The 22574-nt window shown below is 44.3% G+C and overlaps 1 protein-coding gene across 7 annotated transcripts in view; it reads left to right on the top strand.

Annotated features, from left to right (window-relative positions):
* Positions 1–22574, top strand: part of IKZF2 (IKAROS family zinc finger 2) — a 117985-nt gene that overhangs the window by 48565 nt on the left and 46846 nt on the right. For 5 of the 7 annotated variants that reach the window (XM_041460204.1, XM_041460205.1, XM_041460202.1 and 2 more), the window contains one exon: positions 13433–13699. In XM_041460204.1, the coding sequence (XP_041316138.1) occupies positions 13433–13699 (267 nt within the window). The remainder of the gene's footprint in view (positions 1–13432; positions 13700–22574) is intronic. The other 2 variants (XM_041460206.1, XM_041460208.1) reach the window with 1 other exon arrangement.

Below are 22574 nucleotides of genomic sequence, written 5' to 3' on the forward strand. Positions count from 1 at the left end.
ACTATTAGGTTATAGCCCTCCTAGGTTATGGTTTTTAGAACCGTAAAGCAAGAGTTACAGGGTTTCAGGGGTTGATTACAGAGAGGTTTATTGTTATTTCTTACACTTAAATCTGCTAGGTAGGTTAAAACAGCCAAGTAGGAGATCTGGAATAGCAATGATGTGCAGTTAAACACTGAAAAATGCCTACCTCTTCTACAGAGTGGAACGATTAAAGTATTGCTTATTGTACATTAGTATTCTGTCTTCGTTACCTGCAGAGCTACTACAGGCAGTAGAGTGAGCAGGCTGTACCATTTGTGACTTCATGCTACAGCATTCTCGCTTGCCTGCACAGTTGACCCGATCCTGTATGTCATCAGGGAGGAGATGTTTAACTTGTGACACTGCTAATCCTTTCCTGAAGGCTTTTCGTTCTTCCTGCACGTTGTCCTTTCGTTGCTTTTGTGAGCTGGAACATGCTTGCTCAGCCCAGTGATGAATCCATGTAATTACCTATGGATGTACCTAGGTCCTGTTGACTTTAACATTAAAGATCAGTGATTGCCTAAGTATTGCACTGAATCAGGACCCCCAGGCATTTTCACATGCACAGGCTAACTTGGGAATTGGTGCATCTTATTGTAGTCCTCCACCGCTGGGAATGGAGAGCAGGGTGGGGACAGCTGGGAGCACAGCAGCCAACAGGGTGCTCATCTCCCCCAGGAAATCCTGCAGTCCGCACAAGTGGGATACATGGAAACAAATTGTGACATTAGACAGATTGTGTATTTGGTTAATCCAGTTCTAGAAGGTTGGTCTGCGTGCGGGTGGGAGTTCACAAAGGCACATGTCCCTGCAAGGAATCTGCAGGTACTGTTGTGTGTGTAGGGTGTACCTCTGCAGGAGCCCCTTTTGCAGGAGATCCAGGTTCTCATGCAAGGGTAGGGGTGATTTGTAGGTGCTCTTGGTGAACGTGCTTGTCTCCACGTTTTTATTATGCTGATACAAATTCAGCTAATGAATGCATTGTGATAGTGCTGTGTTTTACAGGGAATGTTTCAGTACTGTCAAGCCTGAAGAGTCTGGGCTGAGCTTGGTATGTGGAGGCATCAAGCCTTCAGAGAAGATGATTGTCCTCAGCTGGAATGACTGACATTCCTGGGAATCACAGTTACAAAAAAACCTTGGGTCTCCAGTTCATGTATTGTTCCAACCCAGTAGACACATTATATATTCCCTGTAGGGGCTCATTTGTGATCCTTTCTGGTACAGTTTGCACTCACAGGAGTGCTTGCCCCTTAACAAGAGGGGAGATGTTGCTGTTAGAGCAGTTCCAGCCTGGGCTTCTGCTGAAGCTCTGTGGCATTGTTTTCCTAGGCTGGTGATGGAGGAGTGGACCTTTCCTTTCTCCATCCCTTCAGAAGCCATCCGTGCTGCTTCCTCAGTGCTTTGATATTCTGCCAGCTGAGGGAGGGAAGAGCCATTTATAAATATTTCTGGTAATACAGTAAGTACTCTCACATGTTTTGCTCACTCATTTTCCGTATCCAGAAATCTATCCGACCAGAATCAGTTCACTCTCTTTTATTAGCAGAAATAGATCCACAACAATTAAAATTGATTAAAAAAAAAAAAAAAAAGAAAGAAAAAAAGAGAAGCAGCAGCAAGCACATCATATTGACTGTGTGTGTATTCACACTGCCTTCCAATCCATGGATAATTACCCCTCAGAGATCGTGTGCTATGTACAGTATGATGATGGAATTATGCACTTTAAAGAGCTTTAGTGAGCCTCTTAGGATGCCAATTTCTTTCCCCTTTTCTTCTTTTTTCTCCTTCTTTTCATTGCAGTGAGTAACGATTTCTAAATGCACATGACCTGTCCTCAAAACCAAAGTAAGTTGTGTCAGTGATGTTTTGTCCCTGGGTCTGACTTTCCTTGAACTGACGCAGTAGAAGTGTACCCATGAGATGAAGCTGCATGGTCAGGGGATCTCTTGGGATTGCTGATCCTCGTTAGTGAGGGGAAAGGCGAGTGGAACTTAAAAGTACTCATTCTGTTTGGCAGCAGGTGCCCAAACTGGACTTCCTGGAAGGAAAGAGGGCCTGAACGAGGCTGTGGGTTCAAATCCATAGGAAAGCAGGCTTTGTTATTTTGGCTGATTGTGGATCACCTGACCTGAACACGAAGAACCAGGGGTAGTGGTTTCTCTGACCTCTTTGTCAGAGCCAGTTCAACTGTTTTGATTTGCAGTTTTGCACACACTCACAAAATTAAAATATTGTCTATACATTTCAGCCTAACTTGTTTTTGGCAAAGTGATAAGCAAGTAAAAAACAGGGCCTCATCGTAGGAAGTGTCAAGCCATCTTAATTTTAGGCAGAAATACCAGCTCCTCCTAGAGGAAAAGAGCCAGTCCATAAATAGCTCCCAACAGATCCTTTACCCAAGCAGACAAAAGGGTGTGACGTGCAGGAGTTGCTGCTAATGCCAGATTTCATCTTTCCACTGGTAATGTGTCACCTGGGTTTGAGTTTGTCTAAGGTGTGACTTGGTGTTCAGGCAGGAGTGTTCATTGATACTCCGTGAGCAGCTCCCCACATCCTTTGCAGCTCTTGGGAGAACATCTCCGAAGGAGTTGAAAGGGGAGGTACCTATTGAACCACAGCCACGGGGACGGAGGTTGCAGGGCTGCTGGTCTCCATGTTCTGTGACTGCAGCTCTATTTACAGATTTTTATCTTTTGTTGACATCTTTAATAAATGTTTGGTAGCAGCAAGTGGTGCTGCATCCTGTTCCACCAGCCTGGACCAGCGGGCTCTTGTGTTAAAGGGAGAGCTCCCAAACACGACTTGTTGCCCAAAAGAGTCTCTTTAACTGGGACTAGAGCAGCAGTGATGTCCTCTCAGCTGCCCTGCTCCTGTTCAAGGATAAATGAAGGTGGGCCTGAGAGTGTTCCCAAGTGTGTACAAGCCAGCCCTCTCCTGCCATCCCACCTTCCTCAGGGCTCTGTGTCCCAGGAGGTGCAGTGTCCTTGCTGTCCCCCTGTAAGCGGGGCTGCAGAAGCAAGAACTCCTTCCACCATCCACCAGAGCCTGTGGCTCTGCAGGGTGGTTGGACATGTGGTTCCCATGGAGCAGCTGAGTTTATGGGACATGTTTGCGAAAGGCCCGAGGAAGTATCAGATGCTTCAGAGTACGCAGCTCTTACGTATCTAACTTCCTGATTCCCTTGGATAATGGTGAGTGGTGCTCAGAGGCACTGGCACACCTTTCCATGTGCTCGGTGATGGCCGCAGCTCCTCAGCAGCCTGAGCTGTTCCAGCTCAGCCTTCAGTCCTGCAGTCCTTGCTGTGTCTGGGCACTGCAGTCCCTGGGGGCTTCTGGCTGCTCTGGTGAAAATGTGGTGGGGGCTTTTTGTGCTTCAGTGGGCAATAGGAGAAAATGTCCCTGTTTGTGTCCCTATTGTTATTGTTTTAATCTAGCTTGGGGAGTCATTCCTTACTCGTTAAAGATGTAAATTTTAGGTGCCTAATTGTGTGTTTTACTTGCCAACTCTTACCATCCCCTTTCTTCCATGATCCCACCACTCTCTTCCCTTCTCTTTCTTTTAAATGTATGTAGATGATGAATAGCAAATCTTCTCATAGAATTCTTCAGGAATATTTAGTGTAGGGTTTTGCTTTTGTTTGCTTTTCTGGTGACTTGGAGATGGCATGGTGAGAAAAGAAACATGTGAGCTAAACCTGTTGGTTTGAACATTGTGTCAGAAAATATCCATAAATTGCAAGTTACTACACAGATGTATAGATTTAATGAGACTGTGTAATGCCATTTATTTATGCTAAAGAATCTGACACATACGGTACTGAAAAAAGTTAATACTCTAAGAGTTATTTTATATTTTTCCATTGCCATCTGTCACTGCCTACATAATAATGATACAGGTGAAAGCCTAGCACTGCTTTAAAAAAAATCAGAATGAATAGTCATTTAAATGTCTTGCTGCTTTAATAGCTGGTGTGTTTTAAGTTGTGGGAAGGAGGCAGCAGAGATACCCTCCCCCTGTTTTTTAGTGTATTAAAATTTGAGTTTAAACAGATTTGGATTCTTGAAGTGACTTAAGAAAATGGAAAATGACTATAAACTCTACTGTCCTTTACATTTGGAAAAGTTAAGGGACTAAACCAGATGCTGCCATCCTTGTAACATACCATAAGTGGCTCTTGGAGCAGCCCTTTCATGTGCATCTTGAGATGTGGGTGAATTTCTGTGCTTTAATTTCTGCCTTAATGGGCTCAACTCAGTACTGCTGGGATCTCTGAACTGTGAGCAGGTATTTCCAGATCCCTAAATCCTCATCCTTATCTGCTATCTCATATAATTTAAAAAAAATAAATAAAACACGTAAGGACATCCTTTTTTTTTTTTTTTCTTTAGCTGCCTCGGGTAAAAATACATATTTCAAAGCAGCTCTGCGCTGACAGAAGTCAGCATTTACAAAGACACTGGCTTTTAAGAGGTCTCCTTCAACATTGTGTAGTCATACAGTGCTTAGGCAGAGCTGCTTTCCCTTTTATTTCTTTTACTCACGCAGGACTCCAGCCCGGCAGTGGCTGCGAGGTGCGCGGGGAGAAGTCCCCGTGCTCAGGCGTTTGCAGAGATCCAGGGCTGCACACGGACCTGGGGACCTGCCCATGGCTTTGCAGCAGCCACCTGCCTCCCAGGGTGCAGACAAGGCTCTGCCTCAAACAAAAACAGGTTTTGTTGTTCGTCTGCTTTTTACAATAAATGACAAAGACAGAAAATATTTTTGTGGCAGGTGCTTATCCTATAATTTTCCATGGGTTGGTGAGTTGGGGAGGTGCCTTGTTTAGAGGAGGAGGACATGGCTAGGTCAGGTTGCATTAAGATGATTTAGAGTTTATATAATGAGAAATAAATAAAACTTTTCCTGAAAGCTGTGAATGATGATATATAACTTGGTAATGAAAGCCTTTCACTGATTTAAGATAATGTCTTTAGCGGTAAAAATGCCAGAAAATGAAGCAAGGTTCTGACCCAGAGAAGTGATTCCACTGGCTTCAAACAATTTCTTCTGCTGTATTTTCAAATATAGTGTAGATTTACAAATGGAAAGATCCTCAAAAATGAAGTAATTATTACTGTTATAATTACTACCCTTTGTGTATGCTGGAAAGCATTTTAGGAAGTCCTGCACTTTTTAAGAAGCAGAGAAAACAATGAGTAAGCCAATAAGGTTTTGGTCTCTTCAAGTGGATGTTATCAATCACTTTATTTTTGTTTATAAGGGATGATCCATATATAGCTGTAGTTTGTCAGCATCTTCCATTACAAACTTCTAGTTTTTGTACCATATAGAGCTCTCAGTAGCCTCTTAGGGGTGAATGTTGTGTCACTCCTCAATGAGTGTTTCTTCTGCTCCCTCATTAGAATCAGAACTGGTCTTACAAAAGTGTTCATGGTTTCTTGTTTTGAGAGACAGCGTGGTTCACTACAGGACTGAGCCTTTATTTTTCCTCCTCTCTCTGCTTTTCTGTGTGCATCAGAAATAGCTCTACTGAAGTAAAGAAGAGCTGTGGTAGGAGAGGAGGCTGACAGTATTTAATGTACACATTGCAGACAGTAAGAGACTTACTTTAGGTCAGCAAGGGAAAGAGACCACCCACAGCACCAAACCTGCCTCCTGCACTGCACAGCCACTGTGACATGGGGCTGCACAATGGAAGGGGCCCCGGAGAACACCTGCTGGGCACCACTGCCCCCTCCATCACCTGCCCCTCCAAAACAAGAGGGAAATCATTCACACAAAGGCACAAAGTCCCAATGGCTGAAGCATGCAGCAGGAGGGAGCAGGGGAGCACAAGGGCTGGGCAGGTCTTGTGTAAAGACACAATTTGCCAGATGACATTTCTCCAAAAAACCATGTCTTGTACAACAGCAAAAGGAGAGGAAAAAGAAACATCCTGCTCCTCTTACCCCATCAAAACAGGGAGGAAAAAAAAAGCAGAACAATATGTTGGATATAAAGATATATCCAACAATTGCTACTAGTTTGACCTTAGGGAAAAATCCATGAGTCTAAGACTATCATTTGAGTTAGCTGGAGCATCTGTAGAGGGGGCAGCAGCTAGGAACAGAGTTTTGCTGTGTTCACTCATCTTGCACAGGGATCAGGTTCTGGCCCTGCAAAAGGGTAGGGGGAATGGGAAAGGGAAACTCCTCCTTGCACCTATAGGGAATTGGCAGAAACTCTGTATTATGTTAAGCACAATATTTGTTGCACTCTATTACTTTGTCAGTACAGGCACAAAGGGAGGGGGAGGCTGGGTCATCAGGAGTACTTTTCCTACCCTGGGATATGAATACACGACTCCGGCTTGTGTAAGTGCCGCTTGCGTAGATGCATTTGTGGGTGAAATTTGGCCTGAGGTCTTTCTGGAGAGGAATCTTGCGACACTGAGCAATCATATATATTCAATTAGGATTTCATACTCTTGCCAGATGGAGGTACGCAGCATGGGTGACTTGTGGTGAGCAAACAGTCATGCCTGAAGGCTGGGCATCTGGGGCAGATTCTGGGCTAGGTACTGCTATGCTTGCTTACACCAGGGAACTCTCTACTCAGTGTCCCAGCCTTTGGACTTCAGCAGGAATCTCACTGAAAGTGACCTTGCTGGCTCAAAACATTTCTGGCATGTGTGTCACTGAAACCATCAAAATTGGGCCCTGTGATAGAAAAGAGATCTCAGCTCTTAGTGCTGTGCTTGCTGGGGATGCTGTTTGCTTAAATCAGAGCCCTTCCAACAGTAACTGTGGTCTTTTCAGCTTCGTATTTGCATAAGCTTATATGGTCATTTGAGCTTAAAAGTTGTTTCACACATTATAGTGCTGCAGTCTTCATTCCTTGTGTCTGGCCCTGGAGAGCTGTGTTGGGAGAATCCACCTGGTGATTTAGAACCATTGCTGCTGAAGGTCTGTGGTGACATCTGGGGTGCTGCTGATTGTTGTGATGGCACAGCACACCTGGTCAGGAGCCTGATGCAGCTGAAAAGGGTTGATTTTTCTCAGGAAGATAGGTTTTCAACTAGATGGGTGTAGCACCCAATTCCACGATCACTGGTGCCAGTATAAAAGATGGAAGGGGTGGGGATTGAGGGAGGATGGCAACCACAGTTTGTGTCAGCTAAAACCTGACTGAAGCTTGGCTTAGCTGTGCAACAGCATCCTAATTTAAACTAAACTTGGGTGCAACAGACCTGTTAGTCTACACTTACTGCACATACCACCTCCAGAAGAGATGAAATAAGTCTTCTGTTGCATTTAGTGAGAGTTTAAATTGACTTCAGAGGTAGCAGGCTTAAACTGAGATTCTTCAATGTGAAAACTAAAAATTTCTAAGGATCCCTAAATAAGCTGATCAGTTCTCACTGAATTTCTGGCGCATTAAGCACCTCCTTGTGGGCTTGAAGAATCCCGTTTGTGGCATGCAGAGAAGGACTCGGCACAAAGTTTCTGAAACGTTCCTTCCTCTTTTTTATTAGTTGTTAACTATTTGGTTTTATTGAACTGTTGGGAATGAACAGAACCCTGCAGAGGTCACTCATGACAAGACGGTATCACCATCTACCATTGCCCTGGCTCGGTGGCCAAAAGCAAAATCTTTGGAGCTTGCAATAAACAAATTTGACATCCAGCATTGGGAATGTCCGTGATCGCACATTTTGGTACTCGAGTCAAGAAAAGAGTTGGGTAATTTCCCTCTTTGCAGGTGACATTCACCCTCATTTATTCCATGATTCAGATTCAGCCTCACTTCTCTCTAAGCCTCCAGAAAGCTTCAATCTACTGTGAGAGCAAAACTGGCTCCTTTGAAATACACCTTTCTAACCCTTGACTGAAACATTTTCCATTTCAGTGTTGGAAGGACAGCGCTGCCCACAGCTGCCATTGAAGAGACATCTTCCTTTCTCCTGAGCAGCAGATGTCTTGAGCAGATCTCGCTGTGTTCATTCCTCAGCATCACAGCCTTGGAGTGATGCCTGCTTCTCAGGAGAAGGGGGAACCTGCTCATTTCTTAGGAGCTAAATAGTGTTTGCTAAAGTATTTGCTTTTTAATGTCAACCTGTTGGCTAAGTACTTTGTGGCTGTGAGGTGACAACCGAGCCGATTCTGTGCCCTGCTCTGCCACTGCTTGACTGGCATTCTCACCCCTTGTGTGTGTGCCTTTTTAAAAAGGGGAGACTTGCTGGTGCTCCCTTGTTTACACATTTAATAGCTCACAATTAAGTTGAAATGAACTTGAAAAGAGGCGTTAACTAAGGCCCAAATTCTATCAGCAACAAGAAACTCAAAGATTAAATTTTCTTTCACCCAAGACTATTTTGTACTATTTCAAGAGGAAAGTATGTTTGAACATGCATTAAAGTCTCACTACACTTCTGGAGTGATGTAAACACCCTCTTTAAGGACCCTTTTTGCTACCAGAGTGCTCTTAGACTGAACAAGAGCCAGGGATCATTGTTTCCAACTTCAGGCATTCCCTACCTTGAACTTTCAAAATCCATCAAGACAGAAGGGTTCTCCCCCCTCCTTCTTTAATTTTCATCTTACAAAACACTCATCGGTTTGCCATTCTGGATCTTAAAATTAACTGTGTTGCACTCACCCTTGCTGAGTGCTTTTGATAGTGTAGAAACAGGGAGTTTAATAGTATAGGGACACACCAACTCCAGGGCTTGTGATGTGTAAGAATTGGGTTCAAAACCTGTTAGAAACTGGGTCATTTTCTATTTGTCTGTAGCTGCCAATTAGCAGTGTCATTAATCCACTGCCTGGGAGAAGTGCATGATTAAAATAGACGGTACCACTGACAGGACAGTATGCACGAGGCTGTGCTGTAGCTGCCTGTCATTGTGCTGCTGTAGGTAGGGCTCAGCCTCATTTTCCAGAGGGAAGTAACAATTTCATCATTTCTTTCCATCTGGGTGCAAAGACAGGCGCATCATCCAGGCTTTGAATGCTGCTTTTTGTTGTGTTCTGGAGGGAACCTGGAGTAGACCCTGGGATTGCTGGTGCCTCACCTGGCAGCCACTCTCTGGCCCCTTTGGTTAGGGAACACATTGTGTCTGTGAATGTCCTTTGCTGTGCTCGCCCACGGAGCCATCCAAGGCTCCTCGGGGGCGGCAGGTTTGAATTTTGTCTCCTCAAGGATGAATATCTGAGGCTGGGCTACAGCTTTGTTTGCTGCTGGTGAGAGAAAGAGCGCTGGGGGAAGAGGGGTGGGAAGCCTTGAGGGGTCTGGCTTGACTTGCTGCTGCTCTGGGGGTAGCAGGAAGGGGCTGGTGGTGCATGGCTGCTGCCAGGAAAGGCCAGCCTCCAGCTAGAGACCACAAACCCTCGGTGACAGCAGCCAGCCCGGCTTTCCAAGGCCACAGATAAAATAAGCATTGACCTAGGACAGCAGACAGCGGAGGAGACAGAGGGGGACAGTCCTGCTGCCTTCTCCCTGGTGTGTGACAGGAGGAATTTTGTATCTTAGTGGGAATTGCACTCTTGTTGCTTGCTTAAGACGATGTCCAGTGCTTTAATTTATGCTCCACCTGAGGATCAAATCTCTCAGCAAGACAGAAGGGGTTTTTTTTCCCCATCTCACTTTTGAGGGAAAAAATTTCCATGACAGAGGATGAAATACCAGGAATGCTTTTTTTAGGTGGACCTTCCAACTTCTGGTTTGTAGCCACACTAATTTGTGGGTGAAGGAAATATTTTTGTACTGAAAAGTTCCCAGGAAACTGTTTAACAGGGAATTGGAGTTTAATTGGCACTTATGAGACATTAACAATAATTGTATTCAATTTGGCCACTCAGGATAAAGTGTGATTCAGGATCAGCTGATTTATGTGCTGAACAAAAAGAAAGAAAAAAACCCCAACCCACCAAAACAAAAAAAAGAAAAATGAAAAAGCAACATTAATGTGTGGACTGGCGAATACGTGCCATTAGCTTCGTATTCCCGAGTAGAGTCTTTTGTGGTGCTTGTCATATGTTTTTCCCCACAAGGTGTTTTGCCAGACTGGAAAAAGTAGAAGGAACGTATATTAGCTGGAGGGAAATGGTTTGACTTCAAGTTCGTGCTTTTGCAGTGAGCTGGATTACAGTTTTATCCCTGCTATCTCTTTTGCTGTCATTTTTTTTTTTTTAGGAATGTCCCAAAAACTTAAAAAATCCCCAACAAAATCCATTTACTTATTTATGCTTTTATCATGTGAACAAGAAAGACAAGGGAACACACGTTGAAATTTCATGTGGGGCCTTGTGTATGATGCAGGATAGCCATCAACATCCCTCGAACTTTTTTTTTTTTTTCCTTTGCAGCAGAGCTCATTGTGCTCCCTCAGTGCTGTAGGTGAAAACAAAGACAGTGCCACTACTAAATGATTGCAGCTTCTGAGGCTGGCTGAGAACAGAGAAAACAAACTATATGCAGTTTAAGTGCCTGTTTGTTTGCAAGCTGCCACACAGCCTGATATATACACCCGAATGATGTAAGGCAGAGGAGACGACCTGATTAGCAAAGCCCTCGCAACAAGCCGAGGAGATCCCTGCTCCCCTCCTTGGAGACCTGGTCCCAGCTGGAGGAAACCTTTCCGCAGCTACCAGAGGGTTTCTGAAAATGGCAGTGGCAGTGAGCATAAAGGTGAGGGAAGGAGGAGGAACAAGCAGCCTGCACAGCTCATGGAATAGCTGGGATGTTTTGAAGGATGCAGCTTGAATTCCTTGGGCTTTGTGAGCTCGGTGTGTGTGGGGAGGCTGTGCTTCAGCAAACGGCTCGTGCCGCTTGGTTGTGCTGCTTATCCTGTTGCATGAAAGCGTCATTCAGCAGAAAGAAGTGCTAGGGGAAGGAAAATAAAGTAAGTGGTCTTCCCATTTGTAAGCTCTTCCAGCCTTGTTCTCATGTGTGCTGAGCAGGCAGAGCTCCACAGCTGTGAATGGGAAGTCGTGGTGCTCAGCACTAACTGCACTCAAGCGTTTATTACTCCAAATAAGAGAAACAGACAAAAATTTATATACGTAAGAAGACACTTAAGATCCAATACTTTCTCATGTGAGTACATGTAAATATGCACAGTTGGGATGTGGTTTTGGATATTTTGTGCAGTACTGTGCCAGGACAGTGTGCAGTCTCGTGGCAGCAACCTGGGCTTTCAGATGAGGAGCCCAGGGCACTATTTCTGGCTCTGCTGTAGCTACTTGTGTGGCCGAGTGTATTAAATCCTGCTCCTAAAGCCAGCGAACCGTTTCTTTGGGCTTCATTCTCAGACTTGCTGAATGCCCCGAAAGGCTGCTATTATTAGAGGGAACTGCCATTCCTTCACTTTGAAAGTGGGCTGTCCATAAATCACCAGTGTGTGCTTTCCATGGGGAGGTGGGTCTGGGACCTCAGCTCTCTCCCTGACAGCCCATGGAGCTGCCAGAGCTCCTGCTCTTTCTCCTTTCTGCTCAGCCCCTCCACAAGGGTAGATCGCCCCGGTCAGAAGGCTATTGGCTGTGCCACTTGAGCTTGGCACCAGGGCAGGATGGCTTCCCATGGCTTCTCTTGCTGCCATGGTGGGGCCAGCCCTCTCCTGCTGCCACATGCAGACTGCCTCCTCTTGTCCTGTTTCTACCCCAGGGCTCTGCCTGGGGCCACGTCCTAGCTGATCGCTCAGTTTGGGCTGATCTTTTTTAAGAACAATAAATGTACCTCTGTGGGAACAAAAATATTAATTTCTTTCTATAAGTGATGCACTCAAATATTTTTGAGTTACAAAAGACCATTTGGATGGCGGTGCCTGTGCTGATACTGGTCTGCTGTGATCTGATGCAGCAGTGTCCTTGCTCTGGATGGGCTTTCTCATAACAGTACTTTCTTTTCGTTTCTTAGCTCCTATTAATGCTTTGATGAGTAGTAGAAGATGTTTCAACAGTTTTATGATTAAAAAGAAACATCTTAATATTGCTTGGTCTCTGATTCCTTTACTCTGTTCATTATGCTTTCCCTGGTAGTAACAGCAGTGATTTAGAATTGCAGTGTCAACATCAGTCTCTGAACCCTGTGTTTTCGGGGAAGGGGAAGAAGGGAAGATGAAGGAGGAACTCTAAATAGTAGGGTTTTTTCTTCTGACATTTCCAGGCCAGCTGTTTGAAACTGTGATGCCTCAGAGTGTTTACTTATAATTCTGTCATTGGGTTCATGTACAGGGACCCCTTGGCTGTTGCCAAGGAGTACATGTCGCCAGAGTTCGGTGTCACCAGGCAAGCACAGGGCACAGATTTGTGCTCCAGGTCCGCTGCAGTCACCAGCACTTGTGCCAATGGTCTTAGTACAGAGGTCAAAGACTGCTTAGATATGAAGGCTGAATCACCTCCGTGTTAAACCCCTCAGCAGGATCAAGGCTTAGGGATGCAGACACGTGGGCTTGCCTTCTGGCTGACACTGTGGATGGAGGCTCTGACTCTGGGATGGGCCTTTCGGCAGGTTTGACCAACTCTTGAGGCATTGAAATGGGGGCATTTGGTGATTAAAACACCCCTGCACTGACACCCCTTTGTGAAAAAGCCCGGTACCTTTGTTTCCTTTAAAGGCTCGCAAAGCTCTCAGTGGTTAGAGGAGGTTTATCCTGTCACCTGAGGATGACAGAAATCAGCAGTGAGCCTGCCAGTCTCACCAGGCAGATGTGAAAGTTCTTTAACTGCACGTATTTCTCTTGCAAATATAAATAATCCAGCAGTGTAGGCTTTGCTGCAGCCCTGTTTGCCTTGGCAGTGTCCCATTGACATGAATCAGAAGGTGGGAGCAAAAAAGCACTGGAGGCTCATCCAGAGACTGGTCTCCCCTCCATCAGGGAACCTGTCCGTGCAGGCAGGGTGATTGGGAGATTACTGGCACAGCCCACAAGCCTGGCTTCACTAGATCTTTGGGAACAGTCCTGCTTTGTTTCCTTGTGCTGTGCCTTTGGGAACCTTGCCTCTCGGGGCACTGGGCAGGAGAGGTCTGGAAGGAGCAGCTCTGGCTTTGGCCTTTGTTCCTGTAGCTTTGGCTCCTTGAGAAGAAGGCAACTCCCGTGGTTCAAGTTGAGAAGCAGGAGGTCAGTTCTTAATCCTGCTGCATCTCTGCAACTTTTGGCAGGTGTCTGGGTCACACTGTACCCGAGTTCTTAAGATTTAAAATAGGGGTAGAAATTAGGAATTGAAAAAAACCAAACCAAAGGCTTGAAGAAACAAGCGGTTTTAACTTGTGATGCCATCACCACCATGAGACTCATGATGGTTTGAGCTTTAAGGCTGTGATTTAATATTGATAACAGTAAAAAGTTTATTGTGATAGTAGTAGTTGGGAACGTGGAAAATACATGGGTTTAACTTTTTTTTTTTTTCTTAATTTCAGCAAATTCAGTAAAGCTAGAAATGCAAAGTGATGAGGAATTTGACAGGAAGCCCCTGATTCATGACGATATTATCAGAGCTCACGATGGAGGAAGCAGCCTGGAAGATCCCTTCATTGGGAGTAACGAGATGGTGGATAACAGAAAGATGCAGGAGCTATCAAGCGAGGGAGGAATCCGGCTTCCGAATGGTAAACTGAAATGTGACGTCTGTGGCATGGTTTGCATTGGGCCCAATGTGCTAATGGTACATAAAAGGAGCCACACTGGTAAGCAGCTGAAAGAAAATCTGTGGCGATGTTCATGTTACCTGACAACTCTTATCTCTTCCCTTTTCATTCTTGGGGTAGCAGGAGGCTGGGAAGGGGGAAAATAGGCTTCATTGGTTTTGTTTCTCTTCCTGCTTTCCAAACTCTGGTGCTGCTCTCTTGCTGGTGAGCATGGTGCTTCCCTTGCTTTGATTTCCAGCCTTTTGTTCTTAAAAACAGCGCAAAAGTCTGGAAATTGCTTTTCTTACTGTTCTTGACTGGAGCACCATGGTGGGAGTCATTCTCTGGCATGGGGGCAGGTGGGTCGTGTTGTTCGTGTGTGTGCAGTGCCAAGCTTTTGAGCCTTTAAGAGGAGTCTTAGATGTTCTTCCATTGGAGGTGCTCACAGGTGGACAAGACCAGCAGCTTCCTGGGGATCTCACGCTTCTTTTGGAAGTGTCTGGGCCTGGGATGAGCAAACCCTGGAGGGGACACTCATTACCCAGTGATCTTGATGCCAGGGTGGGCTTGCTGCTTGTGTGACAGCTCCCTCAGGGAGACCTCAGCTGAGCCACCACCTGGCTCCCCCACACCACCTCAATGCCATTCTGGAGGCAGATTTCAGTGCTTGGTCTCTCCCAGCACTTGTATTTTTATTACCGTGTGGAGTCCCAAACAGCTTATCAGGCTTGTGGGTTTGAGAATTTAAGAGGCACAGGGAACCTCTGCAATATGCTGGTTGGGCGGGTCTTTCTGGTTTGAAAAAAGAGGCCTTGAGCTTAAACTGGGGTATTTCAGGGGACTTATGGCTAATATGGTGTGCCCAGGAAGCTGGTATTCACTCCCCTGTGCTGCCCACTCCTCAGGTGGGAGCAACAGTCACCTCCAACAGAAGTACAGGTGGTGCTAGAAGATGATGCTCTCTGGTCTTGCAGACCAGCAGTCTACCTTTGATTCAAAAATGCACTTAAGCTTGTGCTTAACTTTTATGAGATTTAAGCACATGTAAGTCACCTGAAGGGCTTCAAGATACGCTTAACTTTGGATACATGCTTAAATCTTATTAAAGTTAAGCACAGGTTTTTGTGGTGGAGCCTCAGCAGGTGTTTGTTGTTTGTATTTTTTGGATATTTTGCTTTTTATCTTTGCTATTATTTAATGGGGTGAGAGACTCACACTGGCTGAGATCTGTGAAGATATAAAAAGAAAGGTGGAGTTTTAGAGTAAGAAAGACTGTGTAATCCTTTTGTAAACCTGGTAGTTTGCAGTCCAGTAGTGTGCTCTTGATGGGCAAGAAATCAATAGAATTTCTGTACAGAGGAATAATAAATATATATTACAGAGTTAATCTCCTGTATATGAGTTGTATTGATAAAAACTTGACCTAAGTGTGTAATGCAAAGCATGGCAGTATCGTTTATGATGCTCTCATGATTTTAGATAGGAATTATGAGAGGGAAAAAGCATTAGCTGGAGAATCAAAACCTTGATTAACAATTTGACGTGCTCGTACTAGAAGAGAGAAAGAGAAACAAGAATGTACCAGACTGAGTCTCCAGCTTTCAACCTCCTGAAAAGTTTTCACTGGCGCTTGCATGTATCTGAGCATATGTATTGTAGGTGCATCAGAGTCCATGTATTTGAACTTGAGCAGCTAAACTAGCTGTGCTAAATTTAGATTTAGGTACTTAATTAAGTGGTCTGGATTTCTGAGATACCGGATAGCTGGTGCATCTTTTGAAAACAGGCAAGCTGCCTTTTTCATGTTAAAAGAAAGATGTGTAAATTCAAAGCGAAAGAAACAAAATCTCCTCTGCGTGCGGGCGAGACGGCCGTCTGCGGGTGCATGGGCAGCAATTGCATAACTGGTAGCTTTTTCCTTCGGGCTACTGCTGGTTCCTCAGAGAGCTCTGACTCTTTTCCCATCAGAGCAGAGGAGCTGGGATGTGCTGTTCTATACAGATGATTTCAAGCATATAGAAATGGCATTTCTTTTAATGCGCAGCTCGGTGCTCTGTTCTCAGTAAACCAGTTGGCAAATTTTGTAGAGGATTTTTTTTCCCTCCACTTTGTTTGTTTTTTAATACATGCTGCTACTTTGCTGTCCACAACAGAAAGAGACATTTGCTTGGATTTCCACATCCTGGATTTTGAGGCATATTTTTAACATACTGCTGGTATCTGTCTTGTAAAGTGCAGTATTTTAAAATATATTGCCACTTCCTCAGCAGTGGGGCGTGATGGGCTGGCCCCAGCTCTGGAATGAGCCCTGACCTGTGGGTAGTCTGGTTTTGCAGCCCAAGGGAGAATGGCAGAGAGAAGGGAGGCTGTCCCTAGTGAGTGGAAACAGATGACATTCTTTATCAGCTAATCCAAGTGGCATGCACATCCCTACCTCTCAAAGCCAATTTAAGTATGTTTTGGGAGCTGAATCCTGCTTTACTCTCCTCTTTAACTGTACACAGCCAGAGCATGATCTGGCCGGTTGTTTGCATTGGCAGAAACTGAAGTGCTTTTCCCTTCCCCGAAAACCTGTCAGCATTTTATGTAAGTCACCCAAAATGCTGTGGTCCATAGCGGAGGCTGTAATTTGTGTGTGTGCTGGGATGAGTGCAGCTTTCCTTGCACAGGGGATTGAGGCTTGGCAAGAAGCTGTGCTGTGGGCTCTGGCTGTGCTATGCACAGAGAGGGGCATTTCTCCAGCCATTATTCCTTTGTTCCTGAAGAGCAGCTGTCTGCCCTGCCAGATTATGGTAGTTCAGTCAAACAGATACACAGGGATGGGGAAAATAATCCGTGTCGTGGATGAGGCCAGAGTAGGTGAGCTCAGTGTCCCATCTTGGATCCTGGTGTGCAGTCACCCCTTCCTGTGATAGATCAAGCTGGGGACTGCCCATTCATGCCTCAGATCGTGGTCCAGGTGATGCTCTGATCTGTGGCCCCTCCATCACAGAGCCCATGGCACTGCTGATTGTGCCAAACGCAGCGTTTCTCTGAAAAACTGCTAATTGAGGTGAAGTGTTTTTGTACTCTGCCTGGGCACCAGGAGAAGGCTTTTCTATTTATTTGTCATTGCTGACAGAAAATAAATAAAATGCTTGGTGTGGGAATTGAGCGTGATGCAATTCCTGCATTAGTGAGCAGGGTAACCCCCTCCCTCATGTGCCAGAAAAATAGCAGGAGCTGGATTTATTTTCCTCTTTTCCCATACTGTGTTCTTTTGGTCCAAATTTCATACTCCACAGCACATTCCTCGAGTTGCATGATCTCTATCAGGTTTTTGTTACTGCAGGAGATGACTTGGTCATGGAATATTGCCATTGGATACTCCAGGGATTTGTTCCAGGGATGGAAAGGGAAGAGGGGGAAGGAGAAGAGGCAAATGATCCAGGTTTTCTGAGATCATGAGAAGGAGCCTCAGTGATTTCTCACCTCTTTATGCTTTCTGCTGTGGGTCTGAATTAAAGTTTCCATGTTCTGTGTTTCTGGTAAAGCAGGAACCTTATTCTGCTATAGCCATGCTGATACTTCTGTGCTCTGAGAGGTCCACGTGTTGTTCCTCAAAAGTTCACACTTTTGCTGTGAACTGTGACCCTTTTTAATTTTTTTTTTTTTCTCTGCTGTAGCATCCAGTTCACTGCTAGATTTTGAAATGCTCTGTATTTCTAAGGGAAGGCTGGCATCATAGGATCATGGAATGGTTTGGGTGGGAAGGGACCTTAAAGCTCATCCCATTCTACTCCCTGCCACGGGCAGGGACACCTTCCACGAGCCCAGGTTGCTCCAAGCCCTGTCCAGCCTGGCCTTGGACACCTCTGGGGATTGGGCTTCCACAGCTTCTCATCCTCATTGTTCCATGAAGCACAAAGGTTAAATGCTTTCTCTGTGTGGATGCAGCAGCAGCAGCACAGTGGCAAATCACAGCCTGGGCAGAGGCAGGGGGGACGTCAGCCTTGCCCCACTCTCACTGTGGGCTGCTGGTATTTTGCTTTTAGGCTTCTTTGGGGTGTTAACTGCAGGATATCTGTTAACTCAGATATTTGCTTGGTCTCCACAAGCAGTTTGATACCATAAGTCAGTGAAATGAGTTGTGTGCCCATGACGGGGATGTTCAACCTCTGCTTTAGCACCCTTAGTGTTACAACTGAACTTATTAACCTTGGAACTCTGAATGCAATTTAACTTTTTTCCCATGCAGCGTTCAAGTTTTTAGGACAGCAGTAATAAATGAGGAAAAAGCCCAGTTGTGTTGTTCCATATAGAAGGCTTATATAGTATGCCTAAGCAGCTAACCAGGGGCAAATCTAAACAAATACTCATATAAACACATTTTGATGAACTCCACTGGACTACCTCTCTCATTTTGCTGGCAGAAAGGTTTTTTTTTTTTGTTTAATATCTTATTTGTAGCCTAGTGCAGCGTCCCTGTCTCTTGCAATGTTAATAGATTTGGCACTGAATCAAAAATTTTAGGGCTAAATTTCTGAAAGCCCAATTTTCTACTTAGGTTTTGAAGTCTAACTTTCTGAAAAGTCATCTCTTTTCCTACTTAAGCAAAAAGGAAGGGGAGCTGAGATTTTTGAAATTGCTCTGGGCAGAAGGATGTGTTTTATTTGCAGTTCTCAATAACTAAATTCTTCTGATAGTTTTGCCAAGTTCGCTTAAAAGATTTTTCTGTCTTAAGAATGCAGTCATAAATTTGTGCAGATGACAATTGGAAATCACCCAGGATTTCCCTGGAATTTTTCACAAGAGATTTGTCAGTGTTTTATAATAAATTGCCCTGTCTGGAAGCAGGTTTTTCCCAAAAAAAAAAAAAAAAAACAAACCTACTAAAATCACTGATTTCATGTGATGTGCGGCTGTTGAGTGAATCAGATAGAACAGTAAGGAGGTAGTTATGGTCCCTGGAATAACAAACAGAGAAATGGAGCAAAGTCTGCTGCTCTGTGTCTCACTTGGGTAAAGCAGGTTGGAGCTGGCTGCTGTCACTGCTGATAATTCCCTTGTGTTCCTGGGACAGAGCAGAATCACAGCAGTTGCAGCATCTGATGGATCAGGAGAAATGTTTCATTTTAACAAAATGAATACTAACAAAAAGCCTATTGTGGAAGGGTGAAATTCGGTATTGTTAGTAAGAGCAAATACTTTCTGATGGCAGCATGGGCACAGTAATTTTGTATTAAGAGGCTGGAAAGGAAAAAATCCCATTTGAGAAGTACTTAAGCTGTACTTTGCATATCAAAAGTATCTGCCACACAAAAAAGGTTGAGTTCCCAGATACACATTTAACCAGGAGAGATGTTGAAGCCCCTCTGGACCTGGTTTTTATGTAGCAGGACTGCTGCAGCAGGAATTCCCTGACTGTGTTATTGAGAACCAGTGAATTAATTTGTGAGTCACTCCCTGTTTGATTTCAAAGGGACAAATGTTACCAGCCAAGGGCTAGGAAAATCTAAATCTCCTTGGTTGCCAGGTCTGTGGGCTCCACATCCTCAGACTAATTTCTGTTTTAATACAGAAAATATCTCAGCTTTGCAGCGAAAATATCAGTGTTTTGCACTGGTCTGAGATTCAAAGAAGGTTAACTCATACTGAAACTTCTGCACAGCACTTCCGTGCCAAGGCGGGAAAGGAGTGCTGTTGTGCAGGGAAGCTTCCAATTAAGCAGAAAAAGGAGTTGGTTTGCTTTTTGAAACAACATTTGACATCTGTGAAATCTATTAGTAGGAAGTTCATCGGTTCATTTGCCTGGTTTCAGGTTGTATCAGCTCTCCAGCTCGTGCAGTGAAGTCTCCATCCTGCTGTCATGTATGAAAGATACTGTGAAAGAAAGGCCCATATCTTGTCTGTCCTGTCTTCAGGGGGCCACTTCACCATTTGTCTCAGGATTTCTTTACAGGAGAGCAAGTTAACCTGTGCACTTCAGATACCTGTGTAACTCAAGAGCAGTAATATTTCATTACTATTTATTCATTATTAGTTGTCAAGGATGGGACAGAGCAGTAATGGATGCATGTTAACAGTGAACTGTGAAGTTTCGGCAGTTTATTACTATAATTTAGAGGCAAATATTGAAATAATACCTTTTAATTAATATTTTATTTAACTGTAAAATAATAAAACTCTATTGATGTATTTATTTATTAATTTAATTATTCCCTGGCACAAGCCCCTCTTACAAAGCCTTTAGGAAAGATAATACTTGGCAGCTCTGGCTTATCTTGCCTTGTCCATTCCTGAAGTAACTTAGGTAATTAAATTCCCTCTGCTGGAGAGCAAGGGTTTTTAGGCATTCCTGGTTTTGTCTGGCTTTAGACTCTAAATCTGGAGTTGAAAAGAAACATCTTTTTTGTTTGGTTGGCTCTCCCTCCCCCTCTTGCCACTCTGAAAGTCACTGAGTTGGAGGCATTTCTGCACTGGTTTAGCTCAATAATAGAGAAGAGGTTTAATACTTAAAGTAGACGAAACGTTTTTTGTAGTTATGTTGCAGTCGCATAGTTTCCAATGCTGAAAAGCACAAAGCTTGCTTAGTTGCCTTTCAGCAGAGTTCTTATTTATTAAATCAGTGTAAGTACATAGAGTCAAGCAGGAAATACATAGCTGTAAGTGATGGGGAAGCTCACCATGCTTATAATTGTCATTACTCTCTCAGAGTTGTGTGTCCTGCCTTTAATAGGTCCACAGTTCTGGGTATGTCTGTGTTGCTGTCACCCTCCCCCCCCCCCCCCCCCCCCCCCCCGCTCCGTCTCCTTCCCCCCCAAAAACACTTTAAGCACAGTCAGGGACCATCATGTAGAGAAAAGCTATGTTTAAAGACTTTTTGTGAGTGGATGTTTAGTTTGAAGTATGATTGATTTCAGCTTATGGATAAAACCTCTGAGTTTTCACAGAAAAGTGAGGGAGGTGAATAAGGATGTCAAGGTTGTTATGTTGTTACTGGTAAGTAATAATTCTGGAGAACAGTTCACAAAACTACCAGGAAAAGGCAGCAGGAGAAATAATTGGAACAGAGTCTTCTCAAGGCGTTCAAGTGATAAAAAAAGGCTTGTTTGCTAGTATCTGGGGTGGGCATCAGACAGCACAGTTCTTGGAAAACCAACAGAACCTTCTTGCTATGCAGTCCTTACTGCTCTGTGCACCCTTCTATTGGATAATGGCCTCTCCGATTAGCTGTGCTAAATGTAAAAGCTGCTAATCAATAGCATGAAGGTGTGACCAAAATTGCATCCCTCAAGCCTGCGGCTTAAACAAGGAGCTGGAATCGAGTGATTGGACAAAAGTGTAACAAACACATCAAAGCAGCTATTTACCCGGAATGAAGCCAGTAGGAGAAATGAATTCAGGCTGCCTTTAAATAGATACAAAGGTTATTTAAGGTAAAGTGTGCTATTGGAGCGGATCTGTCTGTTGCAAGAGAGGAGCAGACTACGGGTGATTTTGTGGTGAGTGTTTTCATGTCGTCTTTGCCATCAAACTGTGGTGCAGTGGCTATTTGAATTCCTAACTGAAGACTTTCAGCATCTCTAGAGCAGCCAGTTTTTGGAGGAGTAATACCTGCTCATATGTGGCCTCCAAAATGTCAGAGATAAGTGGGTGATGTACTGGGTAAAATGCAGTAATTGCATAATTTTCAATACAGCAGGAGTAAAAGGAAAGACTTTAGACTTGGTAAGAAACGTGCTACGTTCTTTCATGTTGTCATCCTGAAACTGAAGCTATCATTCCAGAATACTCAGAAATGTGTCAAAGGAAAGGGTTTTGCCTGTTTTCTCAGACAGCGAAAGCAAAACAGAAAAGAAAAAAAAACCCATGTATTTTTCTACTGCAGTCTCTTTACAGATCTCTGTTATGGACATTTTGAAATGATGTAAAAGAAGATAATGGCTAATCAGATCATTTAAGTACAGTGTGGGAGTTTGAAAGGGAAACCACAAACTCTTTATCAATTCTAATGAGCTCGTGTTCAGAGTATTGGAAGAAGAGCTTTATGCTGTGATTTTTTTTATTATTATTACTCTATAATGTTCTCGGTGAGACTGTAGGAACCTTAGTATCTCCTTGAGTACCTCTGTGGCGGCCTCAGATGTGATTTCCATCTCCCAGGTGTGAAATAAAGTTGCAGTGTATGGCATATATGTGGCACACCTTGTGCTGCCCTCCTGGCAGCATCATAGTCCTGGCAGTGATTTGATCCACTGACACAAGAATTGCTTGTGGACATCTGTAAGAGCTCTCTCCCTCGCTTTCCTTCCATTTGAATCTCCAGATGTGTTTTGGACTTCACCCTAGACAGACACATGAACTACTTTGATACAGAGGTAGCATTCATTTTGTCCAGCGAGAGAGTAATTGTTTTAAGCAATTGTAAAAGGCTTTGAAGAGATGTGAGAGATCACAGAATGTGTTTGTTTTTCACAAGGTCCGTGCCTCAAGGCACTGAATTCAAACTCAGAAGGTCCCAGCAGGATTTGGCCAAGATTCTATAATAGGTGATACACTGAAAAATGTGGATGAGAGCGCTTACATCTGAGATTTGATGATCAAGACCTTGTTGAGCTGGGGCCCTGCTTGATGTAGACATTGAGTAATGCTTTAAATTGGAAGAGAGTAGATTTAAATCAGGTATATATGGAAGAAATTCTTCCTTGTGAGGGAGGTGAGGCCCTGACACAGGTTGTCCAGAGAAGCTGTGGCTTGTCCCATCCCTGAAAGTGCTCAAGACGAGGTTGGATGGGATTTGGAGCAATCTGGGATAGTCTCTGGCTATGGCAAGGGATGGAGCTGGATGGGCTTTAAGGTCCCTTCCAACCCAAACTGTTCTGGAATTCTGTGATCTAAAGTCCAGCTGCAGTAAGGCACTTGGATAAGTGGCTAGCTCAAGTATATGCTTGTG

The sequence above is a fragment of the Pyrgilauda ruficollis genome, unplaced genomic scaffold (genome assembly GCF_017590135.1).
Source record: "Pyrgilauda ruficollis isolate IOZ18807 unplaced genomic scaffold, ASM1759013v1 scaffold140, whole genome shotgun sequence".
Taxonomy (NCBI): Eukaryota; Metazoa; Chordata; class Aves; order Passeriformes; family Passeridae; genus Pyrgilauda; species Pyrgilauda ruficollis.